The sequence below is a fragment of the Salvia hispanica genome, chromosome 1 (genome assembly GCF_023119035.1).
Source record: "Salvia hispanica cultivar TCC Black 2014 chromosome 1, UniMelb_Shisp_WGS_1.0, whole genome shotgun sequence".
NCBI lineage: Eukaryota > Viridiplantae > Streptophyta > Magnoliopsida > Lamiales > Lamiaceae > Salvia > Salvia hispanica.
In genome coordinates this window covers 34601991-34623711 of record NC_062965.1, presented here as the reverse complement: position 1 = coordinate 34623711, position 21721 = coordinate 34601991, and the positions used below count along the sequence as shown (strand labels likewise).

The 21721-nt window shown below is 36.7% G+C and overlaps 2 protein-coding genes and 1 non-coding gene across 8 annotated transcripts; 2 read left to right on the top strand and 1 right to left on the bottom strand.

Annotated features, from left to right (window-relative positions):
- The first annotated feature begins 358 nt into the window (after nucleotides 1-358).
- Nucleotides 359-10959, top strand: LOC125201428. 6 transcript variants are annotated; one of them, XM_048099526.1, is made up of 16 exons: nucleotides 359-592; nucleotides 1184-3643; nucleotides 3799-3928; nucleotides 4012-4094; nucleotides 4219-4466; nucleotides 5077-5163; nucleotides 5248-5347; nucleotides 5676-5865; nucleotides 5953-6085; nucleotides 6227-6287; nucleotides 6376-6874; nucleotides 8505-8648; nucleotides 9202-9373; nucleotides 9482-9565; nucleotides 9936-10306; nucleotides 10384-10959. In XM_048099526.1, the coding sequence occupies exons 1-11, from the start codon at nucleotides 548-550 to the stop codon at nucleotides 6520-6522; spliced, it is 3684 nt and encodes a 1227-aa protein (XP_047955483.1). In that variant the 5' UTR covers nucleotides 359-547; the 3' UTR covers nucleotides 6523-6874; nucleotides 8505-8648; nucleotides 9202-9373; nucleotides 9482-9565; nucleotides 9936-10306; nucleotides 10384-10959. The 6 variants fall into 6 exon arrangements, with proteins under 6 accessions (XP_047955483.1, XP_047955486.1, XP_047955484.1 ...); XM_048099529.1 differs by lacking the exons at nucleotides 8505-8648; nucleotides 9202-9373; nucleotides 9482-9565 and having other exon boundaries at nucleotides 10002-10306; nucleotides 10400-10959; XM_048099527.1 differs by lacking the exons at nucleotides 8505-8648; nucleotides 9202-9373; nucleotides 9482-9565 and having other exon boundaries at nucleotides 10002-10306; nucleotides 10393-10959.
- A 7585-nt stretch (nucleotides 10960-18544) lies between these two features.
- TRNAE-CUC lies at nucleotides 18545-18617 on the top strand. The gene has a single exon. It is a non-coding gene; the product is annotated as a tRNA-Glu (tRNA).
- Nucleotides 18618-18962: 345 nt separating this feature from the next.
- LOC125202558 lies at nucleotides 18963-20190 on the bottom strand. Its single transcript, XM_048100977.1, has 2 exons — nucleotides 19554-20190; nucleotides 18963-19452 (listed from the first exon to the last, which is right to left on the bottom strand). Exons 1-2 carry the CDS (start codon nucleotides 20119-20121, stop codon nucleotides 19130-19132), a joined length of 891 nt encoding a protein of 296 aa, XP_047956934.1. The 5' UTR covers nucleotides 20122-20190; the 3' UTR covers nucleotides 18963-19129.
- Between the last annotated feature and the right edge of the window lie 1531 nt (nucleotides 20191-21721).

The following is a 21721-nucleotide window of genomic DNA, read 5'->3' as shown; positions in this document are numbered from 1 at the left end:
GATTTTAGAAAATGAAAAGGAAAGTTGGTGAAAAAAGATAGTGGAATGTGGAGGTTCTACTTTCATATTTTAGTTTATAATAATTAAATGTGAGCGGAAAAAGGTTGATAGAATGTTGGGCGGGCCTATTAACATTTTTGGGTATACATACTAATTTAACAAAATTAAGCAATTAATTCTCCATAAATAAAAAAGAAAAAGAATCCCATTTTGTTAGTATTCCCTCTATCCTAATGAATATGCCCTAAGTGTTACTAGATTTTAGAAAAATTTGTTAGATAGAATGAGTAGAGAAAAAAACAGTAATTGAATATTTTAATAAAAAGTTAGAATTTTTTTTTAAATATAAAAAGAAAGGTGAAAAAAACAAAAACATGAAAAAGATAAGACATTTAACATGAAAAAGATATACATTTAACATGACGGATGGAGTACTTTTATAAAAGGAAACAAAATCAACTCTGACACACGCAAACATAAAACCTCCAATAAACCCTTGATATTACATACACAATTGTTGACACAAAACCTCAAAATCCCATGCTTAATGGCGGCCAGAAACAGAAAGCTTCTCCTTCATCAAAAAGTTGAGGTACTTTTGTTCGTCGCAATTCTTGTGTCTGGTTTTTAGTAGATAAAGTTTTATTCTTTTTGCCCAATTTTTCTTGGTTCTTCTTGTGATCATTACAACTCTCGTTCTTTTGATTCTACCCCAATTTTAACTGTTGTTTTGTCAATTTTATTGAATTATGAGGCGTTATTTCGTTAATGTGAAGTTTTATTCTTCTTAAATTTTTCCTGCATTGTGTTTTCTGTGGGAAAATCACGTCTTTATGGTGTTCTTTGCATGTGGGTTTTTGGAAATCATTCACGATCGAGTTAATAATGGGGTTGATTAAATGGATGTGATGTTTTCATTATTTTCTTATGGACATGCAAAATTTTGTATTGGTAAATATTTTGTGCTGTAGCCTGTAAATTTCATGAATTTATCTTGAATTTGATGAGTTTTATACACTAGAATTGTTACTCAGCCTCAATTTATGTGATAAATGAGGTATGAAGGTCAAATTATGGGAATTTTGGTTTGGTGATCCTATTGCTATATTTGGTGATAATCTTTTTGTTCCTATTTATTGTTTTTGCCAAAAACATTTGCTTAGCATTGAGGAATCTTGATTAGGTGAGGAGCGTTGAGGATGGGTTTTTTGGTTCATGGCATCCTGGTAAGGTGATCGGCTGCAAGGAATTGGTTCGCGTAGTGGAGTATGATCACCTTGAGTGTGATGATGGCTCTGCTAAGCTGGTTGAGGAAGTAAAAGTGACCCCTGCAATTGATGGGGTTTTTGATGAAGAAATTAAGAGACCTGGTGAGTATAGGGGCTTGATTAGGCCTTGTCCAGAAACACAGACTTTGGGTCTTGTAGGGGCACGAACTCTGCAATATGGAGCATGTGTTGACTTGTTTCATCACGACGCCTGGTGGGAAGGTGTGGTGTTTGACAACGAAGATGGGTGCGAGAGAAGAAGAATTTTCTTTCCTGATTTGGGTGATGAAGTTGAGGGCAAGGTTGATGATCTGCGGTTTAGTAAGGATTGGGATGAGGTCACAGAGAAATGGAGATCTCGTGGGAACTGGCTGTTTCTTGAATTATTAGAGGAATATGAGCAAGAGTATCCTCGCCTTGTCTCTGTGAAGCAAATATGGTATGAAGTGAGGACGAAGGATAACTTTAAAAACCTTGGGGAGTGGACTTCCTCTAAACGGGATGTATGGAAACAATTATTGCTTCAGGTGATCTCTGACAATATAGAGCTTCTTGCTAAGAATCTCTTTGCGAACTCGTCCTGTGAATCTGCGCAAAAACAAGGACAAACATCATTGAAATTTCTGGAAAAAGATTGTGAATCTATTGTAAAATCTAAAGAACCATTTTGTAGTTCTCTTGCAGAAGCAGCACCCTTTGAAGATCTCCAGTCTAATGATAAAGGAATTCCGCAAACTGATGTAAATCATGGAAGCAATGATCAGGTTCAGATTGAGGACGATCAAGTTCGCGTCTCAGTTAGCCCCACGGACGAACAAGTTTGGTCTCCTGATCCAGATGCAGATTCTGGGATTGGTTCAAGTAGTTATGATGAATCTCATAGTTTGAAATTGAGACAAGGGAGAGGTAAAAGTTCAACCAAGACCAGAAGACTTAACTGGCAGTCTGCTGTACCTCAATTGATTCCGGGGCCTCAGCAATGCCCTGATGCAATTGATTCCTATAAGGAGTATTTGGCTGGAAGAAAAGGTACTTCTCGTAAAGGTACTGCTCCTAATGGGCTCTCATCAGATGTTAGCAAACATCTACTTTATCTGGGCTGGAAAATTGAGTTTAGACGTACATGTAAGGGAAATTCGAATAGGAAATGCTATATTTCCCCCAATGGGAAAACTTTTCATTCGCTACCTGAGGTATTCGAGAAGTTCCACGGTGACTTTGAGTTGGAACCCACATCGCACGTTACTATGCACCCAAACTACGACATTGCAAACTACATGAGTTCATATGAAGAAACACCCTCACCTCCTGGGAAATCCCAAGCTTCCAGAAACTTGTTCAAATCGCCGTGCATTACTGATGAGAAGTTTGAAATTGAATCTAAATATTGTCCCAAAGCAGTGCGGGATTATTGCTCATTAGCTTCAAAGTCTGCAGAAGGCAAATTGAAAGGCATGGAAGCAAGGAAACACTTGTCTGCACTTGGATGGTCTTTTTATCGCCACAACAAAGGACAATACGGCTGGGAAATACGTTATATGTCACCTACTGGAAAAATGTTTTACTCTCTTCTTTCAGCCTGTACATGGTGTGTACAAGCTGGTGCACTTACTTCCAGTGACCCCTCTCGTGCCATGGGAAGAGTCGTAAATAGAGACTTCATCAACAATTATGATGGAAATTTATCGACAAGTAAATCACATCTTCCGCGAACCAAATGTGTCTTGAAGAGGAGAAAGCTCGAATGTGAAGCTCATAAAACCAGAATGTCGAGGAAGAAGAGGAGAAAGCTCGAATCAAATTGTCTTGAAGTTTCGCTGGCATCACCCAAGAGAGGATGGAAATCTAATGCATCAATGAGACTGAGAGGAGATTTAAATGCTAATTCTTTAACCCCAGTGAGGCAATCTAGTAAAAGGGTACGTGAGGAGGCTGCTTCTTCCTCTCAGCAGACACCTCGAACTATCTTGTCTTGGTTGATTGACAATAATGTGGTTTTGCCAAGAGCAAAAGTTCACTACTGTAGTGGCAAAAATGGTCCTCGAATTGCAGAAGGACGAATATCTCGCGAAGGGATTAAATGTAGTTGCTGCGGGGGAAATTTTACTCTTAGAAACTTTGAAGCACATGTTGGCAGCTCTGATCGTAGACCTTCTGCAAATATATATTTGGAGGATGGTATGTCTTTGCTTGAGTGCCAGTTGCAACTGAAACTACGTTATAGCAGTCGAAATTCAAGGTTAGAACATCAACCAAAGGCTGCCCAACATAATAGAAAAAGTGACGACATATGTTCTGTCTGTCACTACGGAGGTGATTTACTGTTGTGTGACTTGTGTCCATCCTCGTTTCATACTCAGTGCGTTGGTTTAAAGGTATTCTCACATTCATAATTCATCCGCTTGTTATATTTCTTAGCACTTGATTGTCCATTTCTTCTGAAAATAGGTATCACCATCGAGTTAATTCTTCTAGGCTGTGTTGGTGTCATTTAGATCTCTTCTATTTTTCACCATGCTAGCTCTGACAGGAGGTTCCAGAGGGTGATTGGTTCTGCCCGTCCTGCTGTTGTCAGATTTGCAACAGGAGCAGATCCGATTCAGGAAATAGACTAGCCAAAGGCACTTCTTTTTTCACCTGTTGTCAGTGTGAGCGACGATGTAAGTCAATATCTACTCGTAAAAAAAACTAAAAATTAGATTCTCGAGTATATCATGCTCTAATCATTGACAACCTTTTGTAGTTCACGCTGAATGCCTCACAAATGAAGGAGATACACAATGTTGTTCTAAAGGTGATTTGTTCTGCCAAGATACATGTCGACAGGTACTGTTACCTGTTTTCCTTTTATAGAGCTCTGTTTGCATATTGTGGTATTTTTTTAAAGTTGAAGATGGCTTGAATTCTAAAATCACATGGGCTTTGTTTAAATATAACTGTTCTGTTGCAGATATTTGATGGTCTGAATGGGCTTCTGGGGAAAAAGATTCCTGTAGGAACTGAAAATATGACTTGGACTTTAGTGAAGTACATGGAATCAAATATTTCTAAGAATGCTGTGACATATGATGACGAGAGTTCGGTGGAGAGTTACTGCAAGCTTAATGTGGCCCTCAGCGTGATGCATGAATGTTTTGAACCCGTCAAAGAGCCTAGGACCAGGAGGGATCTAATGGAAGACATTATCTTTAATCGAAGGTATGCTAGTCTCGTCTCCCCATCGCTACTTATGCATATTCTCTAGAATCTATTGCTATGCAATTTTGCAATATGTGTCAACTTTTGCGTATCCTTGTAATCCTTATTCGTCTTGCCCATTCATACATCTAGCAAATCTGATGGATAGTAGTGGACTATAGATTGAAATTATTGCTCCCTCTGTTTCTTAAAATAGGAACTTTTGAAACGGCATAGATTTAAATGCAAAATTGGTAAAGTAACAGAGAGAAAGAGAAAAATGGATAAAGTAAGAGAGAGAAAGAGAAAGGTAGTAGAATTAGTGGTAGTGGATTGTGGGGCCCATTTCCTAAAAATGGAAAGTTTCTACTTTTAAGAAATGGACCAAAAAGGAAAAAAAAGTTCTATTTTAAGAACACAGGGAGTATAATTTAATGGAATATTATCCCCATGTACCTTGCTTATCATCTTAGATCCTTGTTTATTTATTATATGAAGAACATAAGCATTATGTAAGTGGTACTAGTATTTTATTTATTGAGGATATAAGGAATATAACACAATATAAGTGGTACTAATATTTTCAGTTGCGGGTTAGATATATATGTAGTACTGATATTTTGATTTACAGGTCAGATCTCAACCGTTTGAACTTTCAAGGATTTTATACAGTATTATTGGAAAAGAATGACGACTTGATCTCAGCGGCTTCCGTGAGGTATTTGATGCTTCACATTCTTATTTGAAACTCTTGTATATTGTTACGTTGAAGTACCTCAAATTCTATGCCTACTGATTCCAGGATATATGGCAAAACAGTTGCAGAAGTCCCTCTCGTCGCCACACGGTTTCAATATCGTCGACTTGGGATGTGTAGAATTCTGATGAATGAACTTGAGAAGGTATTCTGCTCCTACATTTTAGAACTCCATTGTTTTGCTTCATTTCCCTTGTACCTGCATAATGAGTCGTGTTGTAATCAGTGTCTACAAATGATTACATGGAGAAATGGGTTGGCTCTCTCACCTTATGTCCATGCCTTCAAAATCTTATCCCAGTCCATACACTTGGTCTGGATGGCATGAAGCTGCCTCTTCATTATACAGTTCTTCTTTCATGCAAAGCCGGCTTCCCAAGATAGAAATGACTTGCAGTTGTATTCAGTTGAACTGTTGAAGTGTCTGTTGGTGCTGTGTTATTTTGCTTATTTGGTGTATTTGGCTTTTGCAGCAACTCGCAGAATTGGGAGTCGAGAGGCTTGTTTTGCCAGCTGTTCCTAGTGTTTTGAACACTTGGATCTCTTCATTTGGGTTCTCCAAGATGGATGAATCAGAGAGATTAAATTTTCTGGTCTATACTTTCCTCGACTTCCAGGGTACGATATTTTGCCAGAAAATGTTGAAGAGTGATCTACCTGCAGGTAAATGAATTGCTGCAAACTGTTTTTTGATCGAAGGGCCGTTTCTTAACAAAAAGAGATGTAACCTCCTTTTAAACCTGTCTGCAGAAAACCAAACAACGGGTTGTGACCATGTAGACAACAATGCTGACATCGGGGTTGGTGTAATCAGCCCTGTATCTGAAGTTCTGGAAGGGAAACAAGTAGAGGAGACTGACGTCATGGAGCAGGAATCAGCATGGTAACACTATATACTCACCTCTATGCTATGATATATCTAGAATGTTCCAATTATATCTTGAATATATCTCTTAATATCTCATCTCAATGTTTTAATTCCAGCTACAGACTTTTGTTTCTCATTTTTTCCTTTTCACCTCAGCGACAAAACAGTAGCTGACAATGGCGATGCCGGTTGCTCCTCTGCTGAAAAAGCCATAGTGGTACTTCATTATTTTGTCATTAAACAGATTCAAGTTCAATAATTTACTTATTTTCAATGAAATTTTCACTGTTTCACTATGTGTATAGGTGGTGAATCAACAAACTGCCCTGGACTATTCATCTCTCCAACCCGCCCTTGGTTATCCTCTACTAGCCACGAGCAATGGCAGACAATCTGGAAGCACCAAGGTCTTCTTAAAATACTACAAACGAAAGAAGATATCCGCTTGCTGAGGGCGGTACTCTTCTTATTAACATTTCAGACCTTCCTGTAGTACTATCAAGCTACTCATGAACCTCTCGACTTTGGAAGTGAGCTGGAAGGAAGATGACGTAACTGAAAATACACCGTCATGGCCCATGATCGTTTTTTTGTACAGATTAAGCTACTAGCTAATCACATCTAACATCCTGCTAAGTTTTCAATGTCTCCAGCAGAGTTTTTGAAACTATCCCTGGGTGCTTTTGCACTATTATATCTATTTATCATTCACAGTTTTCTCTTGTTTTCAACTAATGTTGTTACTCCTTTTATCTTCAGGTTCCTCTTTGTATTTATCATTCCAGCGGCTAAGGAAATGTTATGGTATGTGAAGTTCATTTGTTTCTGGGAAGTTAAAAATGAATCCACATTGTTGCTTGATTTTAGCATTGTGGAAAGTTTAAGATTGCAAGATTACAGATATCAATAAAAGTCTATACTCAATCTTCGCTTGATAATATTAATTTTAGGGTTTATTACAAAGACAATGCTTGAAGTTTGATCCCTCTAAATTGATCATCTTTGAATTGTAGCATGTTACCTCTAGATTGGAGATTATTTATTTTGAAAAGGGTTCTTCACTAACCTAACCTCACGCATTGTTCGTACTGTATTTGTAACGCCCCCGAAAATTTGGAGATTCGAAGTTATCTTGATTAAATAAAAGTGTTTGTACTTTGTTTTGAATTACTAAAGTAATTTATTAAAGTTTGGAAATTTTTGAATTAGTATTTGAAAAATAAGAGTTTTTGAACTCTTGTTACTTCGATAGTTTAAAGTTGAATTAAAACAATACTACCTTTTATATTGTGATTAAATGTAATTTTGCTGGCTAAGGTTGATTGTTAATAATGCTTATATTGTTGTTCTGTTCACATATTTTTATGTTTAGCATACATCATCTTGTGCCTTATATGTATGTGGATGAACTTCAACTATGAAAATGAAATGCAATGGTGGCAAGAATATAGTGAATAAGCACCCTTTTGGTATTGAATTGTGAGGCTTGTTGCACTGACCAAAATATTTTCTTAGGCTTTTAAAAAATACATCGGCTATTTCAATGTGTTGAGAATGTTGTGTGATTTTTCAGACATTTCTATGCATGTGTTGAGCTTTGAAATTTATATCCTATACACTAGACATGCATATTTCATTTGCCACAGATTTCATCAATTTCAGAATAATTTAAATAAAGTCTCGCCCATCCACCCTAGAGTTAATTGAGTTGTCTCTATTTTAAAAGAGGAGGATTCTCTTCCTTATTGGCTATTGCACATTGCAGACAATGTTTTACTTAATAAGTTTGGCATTAATTTTTGTGGTACCAACTTTCGAGAATTTGAGAGAATACTATTAGAATGTTTGCATTAAATTGTGTAGTTTAAAATCATGCAGGCTCTTATAGTAGCTTAAAATCAAGCATGCATAACTTGTGTAGCTTAAAATAATATTCTATAGAGCCTGCATGAAATATCCTCTGTTTAGCTTTCTCTTTTAGTCATTCATTCATGGTCATTAATATCGAGTTGTTTAGCATATTCGAATGTCATCGAGTGATAATGTGATATACAATTGGGATATAGTTGATTATGAGTTGTTATATATTGTGATAAAAAATGCAGCTTGTTCATAAGAAAAAGCAAGATTTAAATGTTGATGCATATTTTTCCCATTGGTTTTATTCATTTTCTTAGAGTTTTTGAGGCTCATTTTAGTGTTAACTTGGATTTTAAGACCCACATTAGACACTATGAGTTTGTTGTTATGCCATGTGAATTTACCAATGCACTTGCTATGTTTCAAGGGTTGATGAATGAGGTTTTCAGACCGTATTTGAGACAATTTATGCTGGTTTTCTTTGATGATATACTAATCTTTGGTATTTGGAGTTAGTCTTTAGAAAAATCAGGGAATTCTTACTTTTTGCTAAGCACAACAAGTGTTCATTTAGGTTGCCACGAGTGGAATATCTAGGCCACACAATCTCTAAAGTTGGTGTTTCAACAAATCAAATGAAAATTTAGGCTATACTGAAACGGCCAACACCATCAGATGTATCTCAGCTTAGAGGATTTCTTGGAGTATTGTATTATGGGTAATCTCAAAGCCCTTAATTGATCTTTTAAGAAAATATAGCCTTTCTTAGAGTAATCGGCCTCTCAAGATGATCTCTAAATGCTCTTATAACACCATCCATGTCTTCATCATCGAAAGAGTTTCGCGTAGGTACCTTGCATGCCTCAATCAGAGTCCAGTAGAGAAAGTTATAGTCGTTTTACGAAAGTTGCGCAATGCAGTTAAACTTCAAGAATTCAAATCCTATTAGATCTCATTCTTTTCAACATCTCATAATTCTCATCTTTTATTCCGCCTTTCACTCTTTCATCTTTTTTCTCCGCTTTTATATTTCCCCTATGCTGCCACACGGAGAACCCTAGAGATTCACACAAGGAACCGTCGGTTCCGGTTTTATAAAAGCGGATGTGCCCATGGTTCAGGAACCGTCGGTTCCGGTTTTGGAAATTGTCAAACCGGAACCGAATCGTGAGAGTGTTTCGCGGTTACGGTTCCGGTTCCGAACCGGCGGTTTTCCGGCGGTTTTTTTACGGTTTTTCACGGTTCTGAACCGTCGGTTTTTTGCGTTTCAGGCTTGGTTTCACGGTTTTTCGCGGTTCCGGTTTGGAACCGGCGGTTTCGGCACGGTGTCGGTTCGAAAATTTTTGTACCTGAACCGAACCTCAGTTCAAAAATCGACGGTTTCAGTTCGGGTAAATTCTCACGATTTCGGTTTTAACCGCCGGTTCGGTAAACCTTGGGCAGGTCTAGTTACTCCTAATTTGTAGAAGGAATTGTTTTGAACTTTATTTCTCCAGATGATGAATTTCCTATTTCTAGAAATTAATCAGTAGCCTATTGTACTACCTGCAGGGGTGAAAGGTTAGTGAGTATGGACTTTGAGACGTGTTTAGCTTATCTTAGTTGTACAATTCCCTCACCAAGTGTTCAGCTGCGGTGAGTGTAAAATAAATACGATCCTTAATTACTTAGATTGTATTAGAACGAGTCTGGTGAAATAGATTGAAACAATTCAGAATCTAGTAGTAGCTTTTATCCTTTGGTGACTTTTGTTTTGATATTGTTTATATCCTCAGCTTATCTCCGTTTTACCGCTTTTTAGTCTCCTTTTCATAACCTGTTCATCCGAACCGCCTTCTTGTGGGTTCGACCGCGAAGTACTATTTTGATATTATTCTCTTGCAGTTTAGAAGTATTTTTAGGACATTTATTATTTGTTTGTGATTATTTGCGCTTATACTTCATACTAAAAAATTCACAATAACACTCTATGAAGTAATTTGTATGGCTATTTCTACTGTTTCAGTGGACCTTTATCCACATATTGAGGCCAAATGGAGATCTGATGCTAAATTGGCTGCTATCATTGTAGAACTGAAGCAGAATCACTAAGTCTAATTCACTTGGCTTGGTGATCAACTTCGTAGAAAAGGAAGGTTGGTAATTGGGAATGATGAAGGCATGAGAAGACAAATTATTAAGGCTTTCCACTATTCAAGTAAAGGAGGATGGTCTTGGATCCTAGCTACTTACAAGAGGTCGAACTCACTTTTTTATTGGACTAAGATGGAGAAATCACCATAGAGTGTGATGTTTGTCAAAAGAATAGATATGATCACATTGCATATATGAGGGTTACTACAACCCTTATCTATACATGAGGGAGCTTGGTCACAGGTGAGTGATGAGCCGAGTTTTGTGCCTTGGTTACTGGCCAGTATACCGTTTTTAAATAGATAATATGTGCAAATTAGTTGTTGAAGTGTGCAGGATAAGGTACAAATCAGGAGGAAAGGAGTCAGAAGGAATTCGCGTGAAAAGGCGCAGAAAAAGTGCAAACTGGCAGAAAGGTTCAAACTGGTCAGGATGGATGCCATGGAGCTGGACACGAGAAAGAAGGACTTCCTTGGAACAATCACTATCTAAAGAGGGGCAAAATTATCATTTCGCATGAAGAGGCAGCCCTAGAAATTAGGGCAAGCAACCCTATAAACAGGGTTGAACATAAAGAAAAGGGATCACTTTTTTTAGGGAGAATAGCTCCATTAGCTCTTAGTTCCGCTCTCTAAATCCAGCAGTCTGACTTGAAGATTCCGGCCACGGGCCGGTGGGGGGTCATAATGCCTGATTCATTCCAGTCGCTGTAATTCCAGAAGTTCTTCCAGTTTCAGTTTCTGAGGAGCCAAACAATCTTTTACTTGCTTTGTTTTTAAGATTTCTTAGCTTAAGTACTTGTTTTGCTTGCATTTGACTTGGATTCCAGTAGCTACTTTAGTTGTAACATCTTTTGGGTGATAATCTTGAATGCAATGAAGTTTATGGTGGTTTTATTTTGTGTTTCAGCTGCTTACGATTTCTTAAACCCTAGTTAGTTAGCTAGATCTGGTAGTTTTATGTTGATTTCTATTGTTTAAGTGCTTGAATCTGCCTAGCTTTGTTAGATCTAGTTTTTCCTCAAGTGTTTACAAGTTTTATAGGGTTAAGTTTCTGAAAAATGCATGGAATTCGTTTTTGCTTGTTTCTGTCACCCTCTCATGTTGACCAGTTTGCGTAGATCTCAGTTTTTCTTGCTTTCGTTCTCGATGTCAAGTTAAATATTGCATTTATGAATTTTCAAGCTTGAACATTCATCAATGGAGTTTGTTAGATCTTGTTAGTTTAGCTTGGTGAAGAAGAAAATGTCACAATCAAAGAATGAGACCACTTGTGTTGCTTTTTTGCTTTTGTACATGCACTTTTTCAACTTTTCTGCACCGCATATCCTTTGATTCCCTTTACCTTTTGTCTAGCCATTTTTAGTAAGTTTCATCTAGTAGTTTCTCACATGCACACTCACACCCTAGTTTACAAACACACTTTAATTTCTTTTATCTTGACATCGTTATGCTTGTTCCTTTCATGGAACATTTGATGCTTTTCTAAGCATATGACTGAGTTGATATCACAGTTTATCTTCACTCCATCTAAATAAATGTCAAAGTCTTAAAGAATTCTTTGTAGTCATTTTCCTTCCTTTGCAACTGCGGTCAGTGAGATGTACTCAGCCTCAGTTGTAGGTTGAGCAACCACAGACGGCAGATTTTATTTCCAACTTACTGTTGTGCCAAATAGTGTAAAGATATAGCCACTCTGTTTCTTTTGTCCAAGTTGGCTGCATAGTCCGAGTCACAGAAGCCCTCCATAATCTCATCATTTTCTCACCAATCTCCACCTCCAAATTGTAGGCCAACTTTCACAGAACCTCTCAGATCAGAATCCATTTTAGAACATTCCAATGCTCCTTGCCTGGCTTAGCCATATATCTACTAGCCACACTGATAGCGTGTGCCACATCCGACCTTGTACATATCATCAAATACATCACACTGCCTACTACTATGTTGGCATATGGTATCAATTTCATCTCCTTCCTATCTTCTTCTGTTTTTTGGCATCTGCTCTTTGCTGAGTCTGAAGTGGCTAGCTAAGGGAATAGACACAAACTTCGCATCCTTCATCTCAAATTTCTCTATCACTTTATTAACATAATCTGCTTGGACAAATTTTAACAATATGCCATCTACTTTGCTTGAACCAGCTGCAGCTCTCTTTTACTTGAATCTACTAACAATATGCCATCTACATATAGCAGCAGGTAAGCAACTATTTGTTCCCTTTCCTTCTTTATATATACGCAGTTGTTAAAACTAGATCTCTGAAACCCCGTGGTCTCCATATGCTCATGGAATTTTATATTCCATTGCTTGCTACTTTGCTTAAGTTCATAGAGACTCTTTCTCAACAAGTATACTTTCTGCTCTTCCCCAAGGTTCTCAAAATTTCTTGGTTGCACCATGTAAATTGTTTCTTCTAAATCTCCATGTAGGAATGCAGTTTTGACATCTAGTTGGTGCAGCTCCCAATCAAAATGAGCTAGCAAGAAAATTCTGATGGAGGTGCGCTCCACCACTATAGAGAAAAAAACTGTGTAGTCAATTCCTTCTAATTGTGTGAAACCTCTAGCTATCAATCTGTCTTTGAAACGTATAGTTTCAACTTCTCTCACCTCCAACTTGAAATTTCTTCTTGAATTTTGATTTACAGCTGCTGGCTGGCTGTTGATTGCCCATATTTTGAGATGGTTATGGAGCTCCACCTTCTTCTTCAAAATCCAAAATATCAGTATCTTCATGAAGTTCTGACCTAGTGGGACCCTCATCTATCTCAAAATTTTGTAGCCTGCCTATTTTTGAATGACATTTCTTCTTCATTGAAAGTCACATCTCTGCTCACAATAATTTTCTGGCCTTCTTTCTTTAGGCTCCACGGTCTGTAAGCCTTCACACCAGCTTGATATCCCAGCATCACACACTTCTTGGCCGAAGAATCCAAACTCACTGACCGAGAGATGTTGGTAGCTCCAGTCACTGTTTCAGCCAGCAGATTATACAAGTTATTTATCCTTTTAGCTTCCATGATCACTCTTGAATCCTTTGTGACTCTTAGCATTCCATCACTTGAATTAATTTTATATCCCTTTGATTCCAACATTCCAAGGGATATCAGATTTCTTTTGATCTTGGGTATGAACCTGACTTCTGTCAGTATCTTAATGCTTCCATTTCTTGTTTTCAGGTGTATTTCTTCAATCCCTTTGACCTTACAGGTCTGATCATTGCCCAGCATCACTGATCCCTGAGAATTCCCTGAATTTTAGAATCAAGATCGGTGAGAGCAAATGTGAAAACTGCACCCAGACTCCATTATCCATGACTCTTCACTAGCAGTTCCACCATGTATATTCAAGGGATCGGGTGTCTTTTCCTACTTCTTGAGCCAGATCAGCTATCTCTCCACCACCATTTTTCTCTTGCTCATGCTTTCTTTTCCAAGCAAAGCATGCCTTCTTAAGATGGCTAGGCTTCTTGCATCTGAGCTAGAATTTTTATTTTTTTTTTGAAAGATGGCTAGGCTTCTTGTCCAGAGCCCTTATCCTAACGGCAATGAGCTTAGACATTATTGTATGAGGTGCCGAGTTCGAGCTCTCTTGACGTCAGTTGTAATCTTCCTCCTTTCTATAGGAGTTTATTTGAAAAAAAAAGAAAAAGAAAAGATGGCAAGAATTCTAGTCTCTTATCCACCCTCAACTTTCTCTTTCTCCTGCTTCTTTTTGGAACTTCTTGGATCCCTTCTCATTATTCTTCAGATATAGACTCCCAACTGTTGGATCTGGTTGCTTCATTGTAGATCTCTGGTAATCTTTGAGTTTCAAGACTGAATGGATTTCTTCATAGCTGATCTTAGACTCTTCCAAGAAGCTTTACATCTTTGAAATGCTCATGGCTCTTTGGATGGGAATTCAAAAACATCAATGCCTTGTTTCTCCATCCTTGATCTGTTCATCTATGTTTTCAAGATCATCGATGCATTTTCCAAAGTTTTTCTTGCATCTGATATCTTGAAAATCAGCAGCTCCTGCTTCAAGTGTAGCCGATTTGCAAGAGACTTTGTCATGTATGATGACTCCAACTTCAACCACACACTCGTTGTATCCTCTTTGGAAACCTCCCTAAATCGAAGTGTTATATGTCGTGTATTGCATATCTTGCAGCTTTCCCCTCTCTTTCTCATCGGTCTCAGGCTTCTTGTCATCACTCCCACTGCCATTCAAAATTTCTCATAGACCTTGCTGCATCAAGATCGCCTTCATCTTGAGTCTCCACAACCCAAAATCATTTCGGCAAGTGAATTTCTCCACTTCAAAGTTCGCCGCAGAAATCTTCTCGATTGCTGTAGAAAACTGATCTTGTGTGTGCTCGTTCCCACGGACCGAACCATTTGTTGAGATCTTGGCTCGCACACACAATAGAAACAAGAGCTAAAATACACCAACAATTACGTGGTTCGGTGAGAAACCATGTATGTCCACGTAGAAGAAAAATTGAGCTTTATTGAACAAGATTACAAGACTCTTCCCTCACTATTGAAACGCTCTCAACTTCCACTAAGTGTGAGCTCACTATCAATCTAAGAGAAAATGTGAATCAGTGTGTGTGTTGATGAGTAACTACTGCAACAACCCCACACTTATATATGAGACTACAATAATGACTCTACTCTCACTTCGCAGCTGGAGCGATTATAGCTGATTATCGGCTAGTTTGTTGAGGAACCCTTTGAGTCATTACTTGTGTTTCTCCATTTGAGCCAGCTCGACCTCCTTGCTTTGAGTTATGATTCGACCCTCAGCATGAATTGCATGGTCACACTTGACAATTTTGGAGTGGGAGATTGAGTTTGCTTGAAGCAGGGCAATAGGGTACTCATTCAATTGTCTAATTCATTTTGAGGAAGATGCAACGTGGGAGTGCTTGTATAATGTCACAACACGATTTTCAGACTTCCAACTTTGAGATCAAGGTTGTTTTGGGAAGGAATGTACGAGAAAGTAGATAAACAAAATATGCATAGAAAGGCATATACAAAGCCATGCAAGGAAGGTGACATCTAGATTCTGTTGTAGGAATAATAACAATTTTTGATTGAGAATAACAAAAATCGGTTAAATGAAATAATAGTTAGCGAGTGTGAACATGCTAACAATTTGGGATGTTGGTTGTATTGTAGTCATTGTTTAAATATAGATTGAGCCATTTCTATTGTGGAATATGACATTTATTCTCCTCCTTCTTTTTCAAGCTCTTCTTCTAGGAGTAGAACATAACAGTTTGGTCGAATCTTTCTTCACCCAGTTCATCCTTCGCGTCGATTGTGGGTGCTTTCCATGGCCACTTTGACAAATAAAGCTTGAGAGATGAAAATGATTTGTGTGTGTTTTTTCTTCTGCCAAGATATGTCTATTTATAAGCTACTCCCTCTTTTTCATAGCTGACTCCTGTCATTTTGGTACATTCCATAGTAGTAGAGTCATTTTTCTTTTTAGTAAAAGTCAACACATTTCTTCACAATTAATTTACTCTCTTACTTTATTCTCTCTTCGTATCTCTATATTTTTCATTTCCTACTTTATTCTTCATTTGCTTAACTCACTTAACTCAATTTTATTTAAATCGCATGTCGAAAAGAAACGCTTCCATTACCACGGAAATGAGATACAAAATATGACATGAAAGTCCTTAATTAGTCATCAAGGTACCTCATAATAAAATTAACGGACACCTCTAGGTGAAAGACCAATGACATCATGAAGAGGAAAGGCCAACACCCAAGCTTTTGTTCTTCCTTAAAATCCATAATTTCCAACAACCTCTTGATACATTAGGTATTTTTCCAATAATAGTTGATACCAAACTTCAAACGAACAAAGTTTTCTAACTTGATGCCATCTTTATAGTTGTTGAAAAGTTCAAGTCAAAAAAATAATTCTTGAATACTCCTACTTGGGAAATAATTGACTCCGCCTACTCCGCCGAGCTATTCTTCATGCATGTTGTGTTGCCATCATTTAGCCATCCACTATAAATCCCAATTTAATGAATTATTCTATACACATTTAACTCATAAAATGATCTTTCAATGTGCCACGCAGTTCAATGATGAGACTGCAGCACAACAATAATTCCAAATGTAAAACAAAAAACAATTATTCCAAAGTTTTCATCCTTTTTTAATTTCTTCAATATTGATCAGACTGACATTCAGATCGAGCAAGATGGCAAACTCACAATTTTTTATATTGAGTGAACTTCAAAAATGGTCCTTGGACTATGGGTTTATTTCGAAAATATTCTCTAGACTTTACAAATATCACCAGTAGTCCCTGGACTAAGGGTTAATATAAAAAACGGTCATTTTGCACTGTTTCGAGACGAAAATGCCCCCTTTTGAGGGGTTTTGGAGGGTTTGGGCAATTTGGTAATTTTACAATTTTTAACATTTTAAAAAAATTTATTGATATTTAAAAATCAAAATTTAAAATTTAATTTTATAAATTAAATCTAATATTGAAATAAAGAAACAAAGTGAAGGATGACAAAAGGGAAGAAGAATGATAATTTTGAAATAATATCAGATTTAGTACATAACTGAAATAATATCAGATTTAAAATGTTAAAAGTATAAAAAGACCAAATTGCTCAAACCCTCCAAAACCCCTCAAAAGGGCATTTTCGTTTCGAAACAGTGCAAAAAGACCGTTTTTTATATTAACTTTTAGTCCAGGAACTACTGCTGATATTTTTATATTTTAACCGTCTCTTGCATAAGTTTTAAAAAATTATTTCACATAAAAAGCGTTAATAACAGATCCTACTCGAACGCGCATATGTTAGAACAAAGATTTATTTTGCTTTTATTTTTTGTTAATAATTCCATTAAAAAAATTATCCCCTTAAATTTAGTAATTAGTATAAGAAATAATAGCAAAAATGCCATCAGTTCTGATTTCAATTAAGCGAAGCATGTTTCCAATAAGTTACTACAAGAGCATCCACAATAGCATGACACTTTTTCTTGGACACTTCTCTTTTTTTTTGTCCATAGCCACTTTTGATTTGTCCACGGCTATAAAAAAAAGTTTCCGCATCAATAGTGGACACTTTTGTTAACCACATTTCACTTTATTTTTATTCTTTGTATATTTTAATTCAATTAGAATTAAAATTATCGTACTAAAAATAATTAGAAAACGAGATAATAATAAAATTAAAAAAAGCGATGAGACCAAATATTCGTTGTATTAATGGATACCGGAAAATTGTACAACGAACATTTTATAAAAAAAAACATATAAAAACATCGCCACCATCTACTCGGTGGCGGAGTCGGAATTAAACATTGGTGGGATATTTATAAAAATAAGCAAAAAAAACAATTAAAAATTTGAAATTAAAAAAAAAAAATTGGAAATCGGCGACCGCCGCGTTTCTCTCTCCTCCGGCTCGTCCTCGACGCATTCGGGGCGAAAGCCCTTCCGCCCCACAAAAGCTGTCCGCCTCCGGGGCGGCCTCTTCCACCACAATACACAGCCGCGGCTTAGCCGCGATCGGGGCGCTCGCCGCAGCGCCCCTACTGTGGATGCTCTAAGTTAGTACATGATAGAAAGTGATCCATTGCTAACTAATTAGCAATCCAAAATTAAGACCAATTTTTAACCATTAGATTAGGAGATCTAGTGATTGATATAATGTCAAGTGGATTATATTTTAAATTTAAATGAGTATTAAATAAAATTAAAGGGTATTAATGTTAATTCACTCTTATTAAAATTATCCTAAAATTTTAAATTTACGTAACTCTCTCGATTTAAATTATTTTTTTGCAAATAATATATCAAATTAAAGGTAATTTTATAAGGATTCTAACAAGATCTCAATTGCATATGTTCCGACGACGTTCGGATGATGAAATTTGATGATTTTTATTTCTGTTTTCGTATATGTTGATAAGCATATTTTTATCAACAAATATATCAAAAAATCTCAATATAATGTATATAAAATCTCAATATAATGCAGGTAAAATCTCAAATTATGCATGTGAAATCTCAATAAAACTGTGTTAATATTTTGTCTACTATTTATTGAGATTCGTAAGATTTAATCTCACCCACTCATTTTGAAATCTAATGGTTAAGATTTAGTCTTGATTTTGGATTACGATGTTTTAAGCAATTGAAGATGACCCGGTACATAATACTACTATCTTTATTTTGTTTTAACTGAACCGGAAAACTAGTACTATTAGGCCGTTATCCCATAAAAATAAGCAATTGATTTATAGGTCAGCCCAAAACTTTAATATTTTTATATTATTTTGCTCTTCTAAGTTTCACTCGATAAAATGTTAAATATAAAATATTGTGCGTCGTTGCAATCAAAACCTCATATAAACTGATACAAAAGGGACTTAGTATGGTATATTGTCGAAAATATTAATTAAAAAATTAAAAAATAAACTCTGTAAATAAATCAACGATCCGTTGTAGTCTAGTTGGTTAGGATACTCGGCTCTCACCCGAGAGACCCGGGTTCAAGTCCCGGCAACGGAAATCATTTTTGAAAAAAAAAACAAAAGTCAAAATAATAAAAATTTGCATTTTCGAAATCACTCTCAATTTTACGAAAATATAAATTAATCACTAAAACTAGTGATGGAACAATTTCAAGGTTTATTTATTTCATATTTTTTTTCTCTTTCGTTATAAAAAAATATGGGACATTTGTAACATAATTAAACTTCTTTTTAAATAAAATAATGAGCTATGTAGATGGGCCGAGCTCTCATATATATGCAGTAAACAGCCCGGCCCGCCCCAATTTTCGACTGCTGATAAACATAAACAGAATCTAATTCTAATAATAACAATTTTACAGAAGCAACTTATTAGGATCGATTTAAATTTGCAACTACTCCACTTTATATTGATTCATTTCCAATTAGTGATTACAATTAGACAATATACTACAAGTCGATCTCAATGAAATTATCAAACTATACTATTTCTCTTGTTATATTACTACTACTATATTACAAATAGGCGAAATATATGTTACAAACTAGTCAAAATTTTCCTATGTTAGTAAGAAGCTCTTCTAGTAGATGATCTAATATACTTGATGCAACATCCCTACCAATCTCCAATACACAATGCTTATTTGTGAGTAATCCATCATGCAACCAACTTGTTCTCACAATCTCCATTGCAGCCAATTTTCCGATTCCACCAATGTTTGCATAATAATTGGAGTAGGATCTCCTCACCATGTTTTCCTCTTCTCGCTCGACTCTGTCGTTTGAGAGCTTCCCGTTGGACTCTCCGCAGCTCTCGAGCTCCTCCGACAACGGCCTCCTCGTCTTCGAATTCGCCAATCTTGAAATTTCCCCTGCATCACATTTTTAATTTTTGAACCAAAAACAAAAAAAATAAGTTTACTAATAAGTATATTAATTTTCATGATAAATGGTGAATGTGAATTTTACAAACCTGAAGAAACAGATTCTTGATCAGCTGAATACCCCAAAAATTCAAGAACAGAATTTGGGCTTGAATTTTCTGAATCACCTTCATTTTCAAACGAGACTGCATATTTTTTGCCCATTTTTCTCTTGGATTTTTCTGGATTCTCATTCTCTTTGTTCTTCCCCTCTAAACCCTCTCTCTTTTTCGACTTCCTCTGGCGCCTCTTTTCAAAGCTTAGTATGAAGAATTTGTCGTCTTCGAGCTCTTGATAGGGAGGGAGGTCGCGCAGCCGCCTCACCGGTGTCTTCAGCTTGTTAGCCGCGATCTCCTCATGAACTGGCCCGGCTCGTGGGACTGGTGAGTCCAGTCCCATGAGTCGGGCCACTACTCCTGGAGTAGAGCCCGGGGCACTAGTCTGCCCCGGGCTCTGACTCTCGTCTGCTCGGAAATGATCGAAAGAGCACAAGGGGAGGTTGCTGAAGCAGAGAATGCGTCTCAGGATTCTTGATAAGCAGCCGGGGGACGTGATTCTCCCGCCCCGGCCTCCACACGACGAAGGAGACGAACACGAAGGCGAAGGCGTAGGCCTCATCTAATGGATCAGAGCAAGTGACAAATTATTAGAGAAATGAATGATCGAGGAAAGAGGGGACAAAAAGAGGTGTTGAATTTGAAAACCAAGTAAGGAAAAAGTGTAGAGAGGAAAAGGGAAAAAGGAAATAGAGAATTTGAATTATTTTTGGTGGGGTGGGGGTGGGGTAGGGGTAGGGGGGGTGGCGGGCTTTTGAGTTTGAATGTGAGAGTGATTAGCTAGCAAAGGTGATGGAGAAAGAAAAAGAGTGGTGTTTCCCACGCCAAGTCTCTCCAATTGTCAATTGCTGCAGTTTTGTTTGTCCTTTTGAAAAAACATATTGCTACTTTTGCAACCAATAAAGCAGAGGTGGACAATTTGTTTTCTTGATTCTTGTCTTGGTCCCATGTCTATTGTTTGCAGAGAGGAGATCTATGCTTTGCTCTTCAGATGTCATTTATACAAATCCTCAACCGTTCAATTTTCTTACATTTGAACCCAACATTTCAAACTTTGCAAATATTATCGCTTTTTATTTTATTAACATTTCAATAATTTTTTAGTCACGTACGAGTATTAGCGTTTTTACGGAGTATATCTCTTTTGGTCACCTACTAGTTGACATTACATGCATCACTTAAGTCAATATCACCAAAATACAACCATATAACCTTGTTATTCTCAGGCATCCAGTATTACACTCGATTTGTTAATGCTCAAGTGGCGGGAAGAAGCTAACAAGGTTAGTTTTGCGAGAAGAAAAAGTTGTGACTCATTGCAATGTTTGAAATGTCGCGTAAAATTTTATAAAATTAAAAGTTCTTGTGCAAACTAAGAATCTTTTTACATTAACTCGAGAAATGATATAGCATGTGTAATTCAAAAAGAAGAAATAATCATGTACCTTGTATTTGTAGACTTGCAATGAATCTAAATTAAACGGTAATAATTAAAATTAATTGGGCTAAATTAAAATTTACCGAGGGCACATATATGAAGCTTTGGCGTTGAGGAGGAAGACAATTAGCTTCACGTGCCGCCCTCTTGAAATACAAATCACATGAAATAATTAAATTGCATTAGCTACCACAAATATTGTTTGCTAAAAATATAATGTACACAAATAATTGAACCACTTGTTGTGATGGATAGAACGGGACTGTGATCTCATGTTTTTACATCCGATTGGCTTATTCATTATCCATGGCCATCCACATCACACTCACCACACCACAAAAATAACTGGTTAACGAGTACCAAAGTGTTCAGTAAAATATGATATATCGAGCACTTTCGAAGCATAGACTTCTTTTTTATAGTGGTAATTAGATGAAAACCTTGTATATTGCATTCTTTACCTTGATCATGTTTTATAAATTACAGCCTTTTGAATTGAGTAAAAATAAATGTAAAGATGCATATAAGTCATAGATACAACCATATTTCTTTATGAATCATGAATTATCTAAAAGTAATTTGGGCGTGGACCTATCGAGTAAATCATGATTTATTATTGTACATGTAATTACTTGTTCATATAATTATCATTTATTACCGCAACCAATCATATACTCCACTTGCTACAACTACACCTTATAATTGTAACATAAATATCACAAAT

Excerpts from the sequence above, each read along its gene's own strand:
- LOC125201428 (XM_048099529.1), top strand. The coding sequence starts at position 548 with ATGGCGGCCAGAAACAGAAAGCTTCTCCTTCATCAAAAAGTTGAG. Across the intron at positions 4,467-5,076 it reads GACATTATCTTTAATCGAAG|GTCAGATCTCAACCGTTTGA; the intron begins GTATGCTAGTCT and ends TTTGATTTACAG. Across the intron at positions 5,866-5,952 it reads GAAGAGTGATCTACCTGCAG|AAAACCAAACAACGGGTTGT; the intron begins GTAAATGAATTG and ends ACCTGTCTGCAG.
- LOC125202558 (XM_048100977.1), bottom strand. The coding sequence starts at position 20,121 with ATGAGGCCTACGCCTTCGCCTTCGTGTTCGTCTCCTTCGTCGTGTGGA. Across the intron at positions 19,453-19,553 it reads TCAAGAATCTGTTTCTTCAG|GGGAAATTTCAAGATTGGCG; the intron begins GTTTGTAAAATT and ends AATGTGATGCAG.